Source organism: Eleutherodactylus coqui, chromosome 1, assembly GCF_035609145.1.
Source record: "Eleutherodactylus coqui strain aEleCoq1 chromosome 1, aEleCoq1.hap1, whole genome shotgun sequence".
Taxonomy (NCBI): domain Eukaryota; kingdom Metazoa; phylum Chordata; class Amphibia; order Anura; family Eleutherodactylidae; genus Eleutherodactylus; species Eleutherodactylus coqui.
In genome coordinates this window covers 472,411,365-472,425,192 of record NC_089837.1, presented here as the reverse complement: position 1 = coordinate 472,425,192, position 13,828 = coordinate 472,411,365, and the positions used below count along the sequence as shown (strand labels likewise).

Genomic DNA, 13,828 nt, shown 5'->3' with positions numbered 1-13,828 from the left:
GCGGCTTTGGGGGTCTCTGTGCCCGCACAACTGGTCCTATTACCCGGGCTACGGGGGTGCAGCACAGGGGAACCCCGGTTTTGGTGACCTGCCCTGGCCGACGTAGTCCTGGACACTGGCTCCGGGCGTGCTCCCGTGCGCAGGGAGCATGTGCCTAGTTAGTCGGGTTGCTTGGGACGTGGCAGTTACCGTTCCGCTTTGCGTCCCCTTTGTGATGACACCCGGGCGCGCTTGCTCTGCTCTCGCTGACTGATGTCTGGGTTTTTGCTCTGCACTAGCTGCTGGATGTCTCGGTCTCTGCTCTGGACTCGCTGCTGGATGTCTGGTCCTGCTGCTGTCAGCCTTTCCCGCCCTAATCAGCTGCTGGGGCGGAAGTTCTGACAGCATTTAAACTGCTCAGTTTGCTCCTAAGGTTGCCAGTTTATGTTTGGTCTCCAATTACACCCACATTTCCTGCATTTGACTACCAGCTTTGACTTGTTTGCTTTGACTTTGACTTTGCCTGACCCCTTGTACCTCGTTCCTTTCTGTTGCCGACCCGGATTGCCTGACCTGCCCTTATGTTTGTTTGTTTTTTGTATTTGTCTGTGTGTCTGGCTCCTGCTCTGCATCCTTAACCAGTCTAGGAACTGTCGCCCAGTTGTCACCTTAGGGCCTAGTCTGGGGGGGCAAGTAGGTAGGGGGGGGTTGCGGGTAATTCCCAACAATAGAACAATAGTTATGTATTTAGAGAACAGACCACCCACTGTTCTCTAAATACATGCAATGAAGTACTAAAGGGCTGATTAGCCCATTAGTACCTATGCGAAATGATCGGTCAAAACTGTCACTTTCTGACAAATTTTGGCGATCATTTGTGTGTGTAAATTCCCCTTTAGTCCTAGGTCACTATCTACACTATCTTCCCCCCTATCTCTCTGGTTGCCTTCCCCCCAGTCCCTAGTTTAAACACTCCTCCAACCTTTTAGCCATCTTCTTCCCAGCAAAGCTGCACCACATTAAAATGCAGCCTGTCCCTATGGTAGAACCTGTAGCCGACAGCGAAGTCAGCCCAGTTCTCCAGGAACTAAAACTCCTCCTTCCTACACTAACTTTGGAGCCACTTCTTTACCTCCCTATTCTCCCACTGCCTTTGCTGTGTGGCACATGGTACAGGTAATATTTTAAAAAATACTACTTTGGAGGTCCTTGCCCTCAGCTTGCATCCTAGTTCCCTGACCTTTCACCTACCTCTAACTTGAAGCTAATGTGTACCATGACCACTTGATCCTCACCAGCCCCTCCCAGTAATCTGTCAACCCGATCCACGACGTGTCAAACTCGAGCGCCAGGAAGACAACACACCGTTCGACAATCCCGCTTTTTGTGTCAGATTGTCCTGTCCTGTACCCCTAATAATTGAGTCTCCCACTATGAATACCTGCCTAGCCTTCCCTGCGCTTTTATTCCCCTTCTTATTGGAGCAGACATCCCTCTGGTGGTCAGAGGCCATGTCATGTTGCAACAGTGCTAACCCCTCATCTGCCAACCTTGCAAACATGTTGGGGTATGCCAGTACAGGACTAGCCTCCCTGGTTCTCTTCCCTCTACCCCACATCTACCCCAGTGCGTGTCTGCTCAGGTAGCAGCTAACTCCATGGTGCCAATGGATCTCAGTATTGCAAGCTGCTCACTTAGATCCAGGATCTGGGCTTTCAAATTCGCAACATGCCCGCATCTCATACAGCAGTATTCACCCTCGAAAGGCTGTCCAAAGACTGCATACATGGTACAAGACAGCATTGTCAATCATGGAGCACATTCTAAATGGGGATGGTACAGATAGATTAGATAAAAGTAATAAATGCAAAAATTCAAATAGATAAGCAGTAATTAAAGTCCCTGAATCCAAAGTCACTAATCCCAAGTGACACGCTTAGGAAGACAGCACGCTTAAGAAGACAGCACACTAAGGGCGAGCACCCACTGGCGTTTTTTTACCTGCGTTTTGCGTTTTGCGTTTTTCCTGCACAGGCATAGAGATAACATGTGTTCCTGTCCACTGGCGTTTTTTTTGCGTTGCGTTTGCGTTTTTAACATAGGAGCTGTCAGTTGCATATGTGTCCTTATTTTTCTCCATGGAAATTAATGGAAAAGCCGCGAAAACGCCGCGAAAACGCCGCGGAAAACGGGCGGAAAAACGCGGGGAACGCGGCGAAAACGCTGCGTTTTTTTCCCGCGGAAAACGCAAACGCCAGTGGGTGCTCGTCCTAAAGAAGACAGCACGTGTAAGAAGACAGCACGCGTAAGAAGACAGCTCGCTTAAGAAGTCAGCACACACACTCACTTATGTTTGCTTTATATAGCTCTCATCTATAATATATCTGCTCCTCCTCTGTTTGGAATGGACACAGGAAGTTCCACAGATGCAATTTATCCCACTCTGATTGGGTAAACCCTGCCCCTAATTAATCACCTGTGCAAAGCGGTTGGAAACTGAAACCCACAAGCAGACTATTTGTGCTTTTAAATGTAACAATGTTTAACAATATAACCCTCTAATATACCCCCTCAGCACAATGTATTTAACCTATAGAGAAAAAAAAGACAATACAGCACAAATGCAAATAAAATAGGGAGAGATACAGTCAGCAATTCCCCTAATCCCAAGTCACACACTTACACACTTGGAATACAGCACACTTGGAATACAGCATGCACACTCACTTGACTTGCACACTCACTTATGGTTGCTTTATATAGCACTTAGCTGTAATATTTCTGCTCCTCTGTTTGGAAAGACATAGCGCTGTATGCCATCTTGCTCAAAGAATCTAGCTTATTTTTCCAAGATGACTTAAGATTGTGCACTGCGCTTGCTTAGGATTCATGTCCATCAGAGCCCGCAGCGGAATTCGACCTTGTCCGCAGTCAAGGACACTGCGGGTCTTCTACTTACCTGCCCAGGTCTTCATTTTCTTCACTGCGGATGTGTGCGAAAGCGCCGGCCAATGCATCGCAGCAAATGCACAGTGGAGTTTTATTTTTTTTTTACTCCTGCTTTCCCGCAGAATCCGTGGCCAATCCGCAATTCAATTGTAGACGGACGGCGGATTGGACAGCTTCTATTAACTTTAATAGAAGCCGTCTGTGCGGGATCCGCACTGAAATCAAATCCGCATTTTTTATTTCATTTGCAGACGCCCATGTTTCCCTATGGATGGCTTGATTTGCGGATCTTCCACGCAGTTTCCGCAAATCTAATCCACCTGTGGACATTGGGCTTTAGTCTCCTCATAACGAGGAATTAATTAATGCCTACTGGTTCTGACAACAAAAATAATTTTCTCCTTACAATGAGGGGCTAAAAGATCATCAAACAGTTCAGCAATAGTAAATAGGAAACTCAAATGTCACTTGTCTCTGAAACGGTGTGTTTTGCACTTATGTTTGGAGATGCCAGCTTCAGCTGTGGTGGTACACTTGGCCACAAATGGTCCAGGAAGTTAGAAAGCAACTAATCTGCAGATTTTGGTGTGGAAGTCCGCAGCTGCAGATTTGGCTACGTCCGGCGACATACTTCTGTCCATATAAGACATCACATAGTGCATAATATTATATACACGTTATACAGTTAAAAAGTTGCTTCATATCACACATAGAGAATATAATATACTATTCACTTACAACTATATTATATACTACTAGTGCTTAAATAAAAATCTCAACCTACCTTTTCAGAAACGCACTTCTGGAACGTGTTTTTTTGCTTTTCACTTTTAGGGAACTGTCCATGCCAAGAGGAACTCAGAGAGAAGCTGGCGCTCTTCTTATGTGTTCTTGTTAAGTTGCCCGTCAATATCTGCATGTTGGGTTCCTTTTTTCCAGGGTCTGTACAATTTTGATTACTACAACTTTGTTCTTCCATTGTAAAGGATGAGAATGGGGGAATGAGCAGGTTATCCTGGGATCTATGAAATAGTTTGCTTGCTAACACAGAAAAAGAGAAACCATTAACTCAGTAAGAAGATCAGACCACCAACATAATGTAGATGAAAGTCTAAAGTTCATCTATCCATAGACCATGAAGACATCCTGTGGTTACCTCTACTGCCTTATCTGATCAGAGCTTTTAGTATATGGTCTATATTCTATTTCCTGCAAATTTACGCTAGTCTATAGAATGACACTCCTAAAATGTTCTATGAGAATGAAATTACATTGAGAAAGTGATGTTATTGGCAACAACAACATGGAACTGGCTAAATGATCGGGTTTAGGTGTTTTTACACTGAATGAAAGGCAGCATTCCTTCAAGCCAAAGTCAAACTTTTTATACAAGCCTTGTTACAATGACTGGGAATTCAAAGCAAAGCCAGACTTCATGCACAGACAGCTGTTTCATGGTTTTTGCCCTTCATCAGTGTACAGTAGGAGTCTGGCTTTGCTAGTGAGAGGCCTGGGACGGGGGGTCAGAAACGCTCTCTTTTCTCCTTAGGGAGAGCAACTATACAATAAACTAAGTGAGGAGACTCAAATGGCCATGCACGCTCCTCTGGGTAATATGCAAATAAGTGAGATGGAATAAATCCTCCACAGTTCCACCTATTAAAAGGCAGCATTCCTTCAAGCCAAAGTCAGACTTTTTATACAAGCCTTGTTACAATGACCGGGAATTCAAATGCTTTGAAGTCCCGGTCATTGTAACAAGGCTTGCATAAAAAGTCACAAAACTTTCAAACAATTTTTATTTTATTACCCCCCCACCAAGCTGGGTTGCTCATTTTACCGGCCTCAGGAGGATGGAAAGTTGAGTCAACCTTAAGCCGGCTACCTGAAGCACGCGGGAATTGAACTTGCAACCTTCAGGTCATGAGCAAGAGCTTAAGACTGTATTTCTGCTGCCTTAAAGGGGTTGTCTCGCGAAAGCAAGTGGGGTTATACACTTCTGTATGGCCATATTAATGCACTTTGTAATGTACATCATGCATTAAATATGAGCCATACAGAAGTTATACACTTACCTGCTCCGTTGCTAGCGTCCCCGTTGCCATGGTTCCGTCTAACTTCGGTGTCTTCTTGCTTTTTTAGACGCGCTTGCGCAGATGCATCTTCTCCCTTCGGCTGGTCTTGGAAGCATCGGCGTTTTGGCTCCGCCCCCTTGTACGCATCATCGCGTAGCTCCGCACCCGTCATGTGCCGATTCCAGCCAATCAGGAGGCTGGAACCGGCACACGTCATGGGGCGGAGCTACGCGATGATGCGTACAAGGGGGCGGAGCCAAAACGCCGATGCTTCCAAGACCAGCCGAAGGGAGAAGATGCATCTGCGCAAGCGCGTCTAAAAAAGCAAGAAGACACCGAAGTTAGACGGAACCATGGCAACGGGGACGCTAGCAACAGAGCAGGTAAGTGAATAACTTCTGTATGGCTCATATTTAATGCACAATGTACATTACAAAGTGCATTAATATGGCCATACAGAAGTGTATAACCCCACTTGCTGCTGCGAGACAACCCCTTTAACACTTTGTACCACACAAGTCTCTTTTAATTTTTTATAACGAGGTGACTTAACTCTATATAACATTATATAATAAAGTGATTACATATGCTCTTCTGAACACTAATAAGGCCAAGTTCACATCTACATCAGAAGTTTCATTTGGCGCAGATCCGGCACAAACTCTCAGATGAAACTGTGCAGCATACCGGTTGGAAAGTTGGAAGGACCCCATTATAGTCAATAGGGCCTGTTCAGTACTATTCAGGTCCAACATGTGCCAGTTCTGATATTTTTGTTGCTCAGTTCCAAGGATGGAGTCATACAGCGAAAATAGAACGGAATCACAGACGTAGATGTGAATGTGCCTAAATTAATTTCAGCAGTAGGTACTATGTACTACAAAACAGTATATTACCTATATGTCCAGTTTTGCTTCGGTGTCCCAGATTTCTGCATGCGATCAGCTCATTGATATAAGAAGTGGGCACATTGAATGGTTTACTTTTTTCACAATCTCCAATTTTCCTGACCTGCCACCAATCTTTATCAAGTTTGTTTAGAAGTAGAAGGATATCACCTTCTTTTAGACTAATGATGCTTCCATCAGCAATGTTGAACATAGAGCTGCTGAGAACTCTCAAGATCACTGGCTTTGTATGATGTGACCTTTTCCAGTTGCGGCCTTCCAATGTCCAAAGTCCAGAGAACATCTCAGGAAACCTAAGAAAAAAAATTGAAGAACATCCATTGAAGCTGATAGAAAGATTAAGAAAGACAAATGCAAAGTAGAGTCCATCATTTTGTAGAATCAAGCATATTCATGAAATTGTAACCAATTCACCGGGACTAGGCATAATCTCCCAACTTTGGTCATCACTGTATTTTGAATCAGTATTTGTAATTCATCACCAGGAGTGGAAGTTACAGAGAGGAAACTAGAATGTAAAGATTTGCACCACTTCCATGTTATGGACCCACTCCTGGTTTTGGCTTAGAGGGGCTTTACACAGGATAACTATCACTTGAATAGTCACTCGATAGAACAAATGTAAGCGATAGTTGTTCTCTAAACATGTCAACCAATCAGGTGACAAGTGAAAATTCATTCACTAGTCATGTAACAATGTTTTGCGGGTTCGGAGCATCTTGTTGGTAACCCGAGCAGACAGATAGCGTGGTCAGTAAAGCCAGGGGTTGGTAACAGGAAAGTATTGGTTGCAGTACAAAGGAGCAGGCAGGTAGTGTAGTCAAAGAAGGAAGGCTAGAGGTTGGCAATGGGTAAGTATAAGTTTGCGGTGTGCAGGAGAACGGAGATGGTGGAGCTTAACTACTGGCTGGGAGCTCAATAATCATGCAGGTAGGAAGTGGAAGGGCTAGGCTTTTATAGGACTGTCAAATCTGGGAGAACATGGTGGAGCCAAACAGGAAACTGGATAGCTCAGCAGGAGAGCCACCAGCTGGAGCACAGGAGCTCCTGGGTTTGAGTCTTGATAAGGCCTTTCATTTCAGCTCACCTAAAAATAGTTGCTGGTTGATTATCATCTGGTTTAAACAGATTGTCTTTCAATGAGTAGCCAGTAACTTTGCAAGGTGTTTGCCTTAACAGCAATTGCTCTGTGTAAAACAAACAAAAGTGTATGCTTTAGCAACTATTTACATTGTAAATTTACACCCTGTCGGTGCAAGGTTTGTATGGAGGGGACTCCATGCAATGTATTTTCCATCAGCTTTTTTGTTACAGCTGGCACCCGTGGGCAACAGCTGCAATCAGTGCGAACACTGATCACAGCTGTTAACTCTTCAAAAGCCCCAAAGTTTGAGGGTCCCTTATGCCCCCTCTGCAATGCAATCGCGATATGCGTTTTAGTTGCCATGGCAGCCTGGAGCCCTCTGAAGGCCCCTCCGACGCTGCCATGTCTGATTGCCTATGAAGCCATGCCTGTGGTGTGGCTTGCTAGATTGCCTGTCAGATTGTGGTATAATGTAATACTATGGTATTATATTATACCGCAATGTAATACTATGGTATTATATTATAATGCACGAGCGATCAAACAGTCACAAGTTTTAAAAAAATATGTAAAAATAAGTAAAAAAAACTTTTATTTTTAGAAATAATAATAGGAAGTCGTATTAAACCCTTGTACCATATTTATAATACAAAAATCAAACCAATAAAAAAAAACATTTGACATCACTGCGTCCGTAAAAGTCCAATTTATGAAAGTAACACATTTTTCGTCAGAAAAAAAATACACAGCACCAGAATTGCACTTTTTTGGGCACCCCATGTCCAAGAAAAAATGTAATAAAAAGCAATCAAAAAGCCGTATGTACTCCAAGTAGAAACTACAAGATGTCCTGCAAGATGTCTTCAAACATTTTCATTATGTTAGGGCGCCTTTACACTGGTGTTTTTCTTGTGCGTTTTTTCACCCCCAGTGAATTGGTTACACTTCTAGTGTAATAACCTGGGGACCCTAGAGCAAAGCCCAGATCCCCTTTGGTGGGGTGAAAGGGTGAAGACCGGGATTCTTCAGGTGTCACCTCTGGATTTGGCCCAGAACTGATCTTGACAATTTCTGGGTAGCATTCTCATTCAACTGGATTAAACTGTCAGTTTCTTTGTCGGAAGACTGTTTTTGCACCTTATGAATACAATCTGAAGAGTCGTACACTCAACATTAGTAGCATCTAAAACAAGCACAAGTTCTGCTCCAGGCCTAACCTTTTGTATATGTATTCTACTAAACCCTTCCCACCAACCATATTACAGCCCAACCCTGTGCTGTGAAAAGGAACTGAAATAATCAGCTTTCTGTAAATAAACCATTAAACACGGTGCTCATATACAGCCCTGGTGTCATGTGCAGAAGCGACTGCTTTTGCATTCAAGTACTTGGTTTTGAAGCCGGTGAGGTCATTGATGATGTCAAACGGATTTGCTGGGGCAGAAAGGTCTGGAGCAAATACAGGGGACATGATATGTCTTGTCTATACAACAACGATCTAATACTGTTAATGACTAACAATGATATAATAGTATCTGTATATTGGGAAACACAGGGAACGCACTGACCATGTATTGCCTGTTATCCTGAGCCAAAATAATATAACAAGTCTATTTCACCACCCTCGTCTCCTCACTGTCCCATAACCCCAAAAAGCTATTTGACACCTAGCACTCCCTCCTCAACCCCAAAGAACAGGCCCCTGTGACAGATCTCCGTGCTGGAGAGCTAGCTGCCCATTTCAAAGGAAAATTTGAAAATATCCAAAAAGAAATAACACACTATGCGGCTAGGCCCGATCCCGGTCTCTTTAGAACTGCATCCATTACTCAATCACTATCTGCACTCAAATCAACGACAGAGGAAGCAGACTGCTTTTCTCTGCTTGCCCCCCCACCTGCGCTAGCGACCACCTCCCCCCTCACACCTCCTCTGAACCCTTTCCCCGCCTGTCATTACCCACCACACCACCATCTTCAACCTCTCTCTGATCTCTGACATCTTCCCCTACTCATTCAAACACTCCATCATATCCCCTCTGCTAAAGAAACTGACTCTTGACTCGATTGACGCTGCTAACTACCGACCCAAATCTTCCATTCATCTCCAAATTACTAGAACGCATCTTCTATTCTCGCCTTACATGCTATCTCTCTGAAACCCTGCCCCCTACATTCCAGCTTCTGCCCCCTACACTCAGCTGAAACCGCCCTCACAAAAGTCTCAAACGACTTCATATTGGCTAAATCGAAGGGCAACTAATCCCTACTAATCCTCCTTGACCTTTCTGCAGCTTTTGACACTGTTGACCATGACCTCCTCCTCATAATGCTCCCCTCCATCAGCCTAAAGGATACTGCTCTTTCTTGGTTCTCCTCCTACGTCTTTAACCACTCATTCAGCGTCTCCTTCACTGGCCCTACGTCCTCCCCACTGCCCCTCGCTGTCGGGTGCCCCAGGGCTCAGTCCTCAGCCCCCTTCTTTTTCTATCTACACACAACCCCAATTGGTCGAAATATCTGCAGATTTGGCCTCCAATACCACCTCTACGCTGATGACACCCAGCATTACACCTCCTCCCATGATATATCAGTACTATTCTTCCAAAACATCACCGACTGCCTATCTGCTTTCTCAAATACCACGTCCTCCGTCTTCCTCAGACTTAACCTCTCAAAAACTGACCTCCTCATGTTTCCGCTCTCCACCAGCCGACCCCCCACCCCCACCCCAACATCTGCATCTCAGTATCTGGTACCATAATAACCTTTAAACAGAACGCCCGCTATTTTGGGGTTACACTGGATTCTGAGCTCTCCTTTACCCCCCACATCCAATCCCTGGCCAGAACATTACCACCTGCCCCACAGGAACATTGCAAAAATCCAGCCGTTCCTCACGGCGGACACGATAAAGACACTCATAGTCGTCCTCATCCATTCCTGCCTCAACTACAGCTCATTGGCCTTGCCAGCACCAGACTCTCCCCTCTCCAATCCATACGAAATGCGGCAGCTAGACTCATCTTCCTATCCAGACACCTCTGCGTTATGCCAGTCGCTGCATTGGCTGCCCATCCACTACAGAACTAAATTACTCCTTACTAGAGATGAGCGAGCACCAAAATGCTCGGGTGCTCGTTACTCGGGATGAAACTTTCGCGATGCTCGAGGGTTCGTTTCGAGTAACGAACCCCATTGAAGTCAATGGGCGACTTGAGCATTTTTGTAAATCGCCGATGCTCGCTAAGGTTTCCATTTGTGAAAATCTGGGCAATTCAAGAAAGTGATGGGAACGACACAGCAATGGATAGGGCAGGTGAGGGGCTACATGTTGGGCTGCATCTCAAGTTCCCAGGTCCCACTATTAAGCCACAATAGCGGCAAGAGTGCCCCCCCCCCTCCCAACAACTTTTACTTCTGAAAAGCCCTCATTAGCAATGCATACCTTAGCGAAGCACCACACTACCTCCAACAAAGCACAATCACTGCCTGCATGACACTCCGCTGCCACTTCTCCTGGGTTACATGCTGCCCAAACCCCCCCCCCCCCCCCGCACGATGCAGTGTCCACAGCGCACACCAAAGTGTCCCTGCGCAGCCTTCAGCTGCACTCATGCCACACCACCCTCATGTCTATTTATAAGTGAGTCTGCCATGAGGAGGAACCGCAGGCACACACTGCAGAGGGTTGGCACGGCTAGGCAGCGACCCTCTTTAAAAGGGGCGGGGCGATAGCCCACAATGCTGTACAGAAGCAATGACAAATATAATCCTGTGCCACCGCCATCAGGAGCTGCACACGTGGGCATAGCAATGGGGAACCTATGTGCCACACACTATTCATTCTGTCAAGGTGTCTGCATGCCCCAGTCAGACCGCGTTTTTTTATAAATAGTCACAGGCAGGTACAACTCCGCAATGGGAATTCCATGTGCACCCACAGCATGGGTGGCTCCCTGGAACCCACCGGCTGTACATAAATGTATCCCATTGCAGTGCCCATCACAGCTGAGGTAACGTCCGATTAAATGCAGGTGGGCTTCGGCCCACACTGCATGCCCCAGTCAGACTGGGGTTCTTTAGAAGTGGACACATGCAGTTACAACTCCGTGTGGACCGACAGCATGGGTGGGTGCCAGGAAGCCATCGGCGGTACATAAATATATCCCATTGCAATGCCCATCACAGCTGAGGTAACGTCCGATTAAATGCAGGTGGGCTTCGGCCCACACTGCATGCCCCAGTCAGACTGGGGTTCTTTAGAAGTGAACACATGCAGTTACAACTCCCTGTGGACCCACAGCATGGGTGGCTCCCTGGAACCCACCGGCGGTACATAAATACATCCCATTGCAGTGCCCAACACAGCTGATGTAACGTCACCTTTAATGCAGGTGGGCAAAAAAATTAATTGGATTACACTGTAGGCGAGGGCCCCAAAAAATTGGTGTACCAACAGTACTAATGTACGTCAGAAAAATTGCCCATGCCCAACCAAGAGGGCAGGTGAAACCCATTAATCACTTTGGTTAATGTGGCTTAATTTGTAACTAGGCCTGGAGGCAGCCCAGTTAAAATAAAAATTGGTTCAGGTGCAAGTTTCAACGCTTTAATGAGCATTGAAACGTATAAAAATTGTTTACAAAATTTATATGACTGAGCCTTGTGGGCCTAAGAAAAATTGCCCGTTCGGCGTGGTTACGTCAGGTTTCAGGAGGAGGAGCAGGAGGAGGAGGAGGAATATTAGACACAGATTGATGAAGCTAAAAGGTCCACGTTTTTGATGGTGATAGAGAACAATGCTTCCATCCACGGGTGCAGCCTACGTATTGTTTAGGTATCGCTGCTGTCCGCTGGTGGAGAAGAGAAGTCTGGGGAAATCCAGGCTTTGTTCATCTTGATGAGTGTAAGCCTGTCGGCACTGTCGGTTGACAGGCGGGTACGCTTATCTGTGATGATTCCCCCAGCCGCACTAAACACCCTCTCTGACAAGATGCTAGGCGCAGGACAAGCAAGCACATCCAGGGCATACAGCGCGAGTTCAGGCCACATGTCCAGCTTCGACACCCAGTAGTTGTAGGGGGCAGAGGCGTCACGGAGGACGGTTGTGCGATCGGCTACGTACTCCCTCACCATCCTTCTACAGTGCTCCCGCCGACTCAGCCTTGACTGGGGAGCGGTGACACAGTCTTGCTGGGGAGCCAGAAAGCTGTCAAAGGCCTTAGAGAGTGTTCCCCTGCCTGTGCTGTACATGCTGCCTGATCTCTGCACCTCCCCTGCTGCCTGGCCCTTGGAACTGCGCCCTCGGCCACTAGCACTGTCGGATGGGAATTTTACCATATGTTTGTCCGCCAGGGTCCTGTGGTATAGCATCACTCTCGAACCCCTTTCCTCTTCGGGTATGAGTGGAAAGGTTCTTCTTATACCGTGGGTCGAGCAGTGTGTACACCCAGTAATCCGTAGTGGCCAGAATGCGTGTAACGCGAGGGTCACGAGAAAGGCATCCTAACATGAAGTCAGCCATGTGTGCCAGGGTACCTGTACGCAACACATGGCTGTCCTCACTAGGAAGATCACTTTCAGGATCCTCCTCCTCCTCCTCCGGCCATACACGCTGAAAGGATGACAGGCAAGCAGCATGGGTACCCTCAGCAGTGGGCCAAGCTGTCTCTTCCAGCTCCTCCTCATCCTCCTCATGCTCCTCCTCCTCCTCAACACGCTGAGATATAGACAGGAGGGTGCTCTGACTATCCGGCGACATACTGTCTTCCCCTGCCTCTGTTTCCGAGCGCAAAGCGTCTGCCTTTATGCTTTGCAGGGAACTTCTCAAGAGGCATAGCAGAGGAATGGTGACGCTAATGATTGCAGCATCGCCGCTCACCATCTGGGTAGACTCCTCAAAGTTTCCAAGGACCTGGCAGATATCTGCCAACCAGGGCCACTCTTCTGTAAAGAACTGAGGAGGCTGACTCCCACTGCGCCGCCCATGTTGGAGTTGGTATTCCACTATAGCTCTACGCTGCTCATAGAGCCTGGCCAACATGTGGAGCGTAGAGTTCCACCGTGTGGGCACGTCGCACAGCAGTCGGTGCACTGGCAGATGAAACCGATGTTGCAGGGTGCGCAGGGTGGCAGCGTCCGTGTGGGACTTGCGGAAATGTGCGCAGAGCCGGCGCACCTTTCCGAGCAGGTCTGACAAGCGTGGGTAGCTTTTCAGAAAGCGCTGAACCACCAAATTAAAGACGTGGGCCAGGCATGGCACGTGCGTGAGGCTGCCGTGCTGCAGAGCCGCCACCAGGTTACGGCCGTTGTCACACACGACCATGCCCGGTTGGAGGCTCAGCGGCGCAAGCCAGCGGTCGGTCTGCTCTGTCAGACCCTGCAGCAGTTCGTGGGCCGTGTGCCTCTTCTCTCCTAAGCTGAGTAGTTTCAGCACGGCCTGCTGACGCTTGCCCACCGCTGTGCTGCCACGACGAGCGACACCGACTGCTGGCGACATGCTGCTGCTGACACATCTTGATTGCGAGACAGAGGTTGCGTAGGAGGAGGGTGGTTGAGTGGAGGAAGCATACACCGCCGCAGATACCACCACCGAGTTGGGGCCCGCAATTCTGGGGGTGGGTAGGACGTGAGCGGTCCCAGGCTCTGACTCTGTCCCAGCCTCCACTAAATTCACCCAATGTGCCGTCAGGGAGATATAGTGGCCCTGCCCGCCTGTGCTGGTCCACGTGTCCGTTGTTAAGTGGACCTGGCCAGTAACCGCGTTGGTGAGGGCGCGTACAATGTTGCGGGAGACGTGGTCGTGCAGGGCTGGGACGGCACATTGGGAAA

At 47.4% G+C, this 13,828-nt stretch overlaps 1 protein-coding gene across 1 annotated transcript in view; it reads right to left on the bottom strand.

Annotated features, from left to right (window-relative positions):
* ARHGAP9 (Rho GTPase activating protein 9) overlaps nt 1-13,828 on the bottom strand; it is a 115,513-nt gene that overhangs the window by 77,293 nt on the left and 24,392 nt on the right. The window contains exons 3-4 of the mRNA XM_066584431.1: nt 5,900-6,204; nt 3,713-3,969 (exon numbers count right to left, since the gene is read on the bottom strand). Coding sequence (XP_066440528.1) covers nt 3,713-3,969; nt 5,900-6,194 — 552 coding nt within the window. The 5' untranslated portion in view covers nt 6,195-6,204. The remainder of the gene's footprint in view (nt 1-3,712; nt 3,970-5,899; nt 6,205-13,828) is intronic.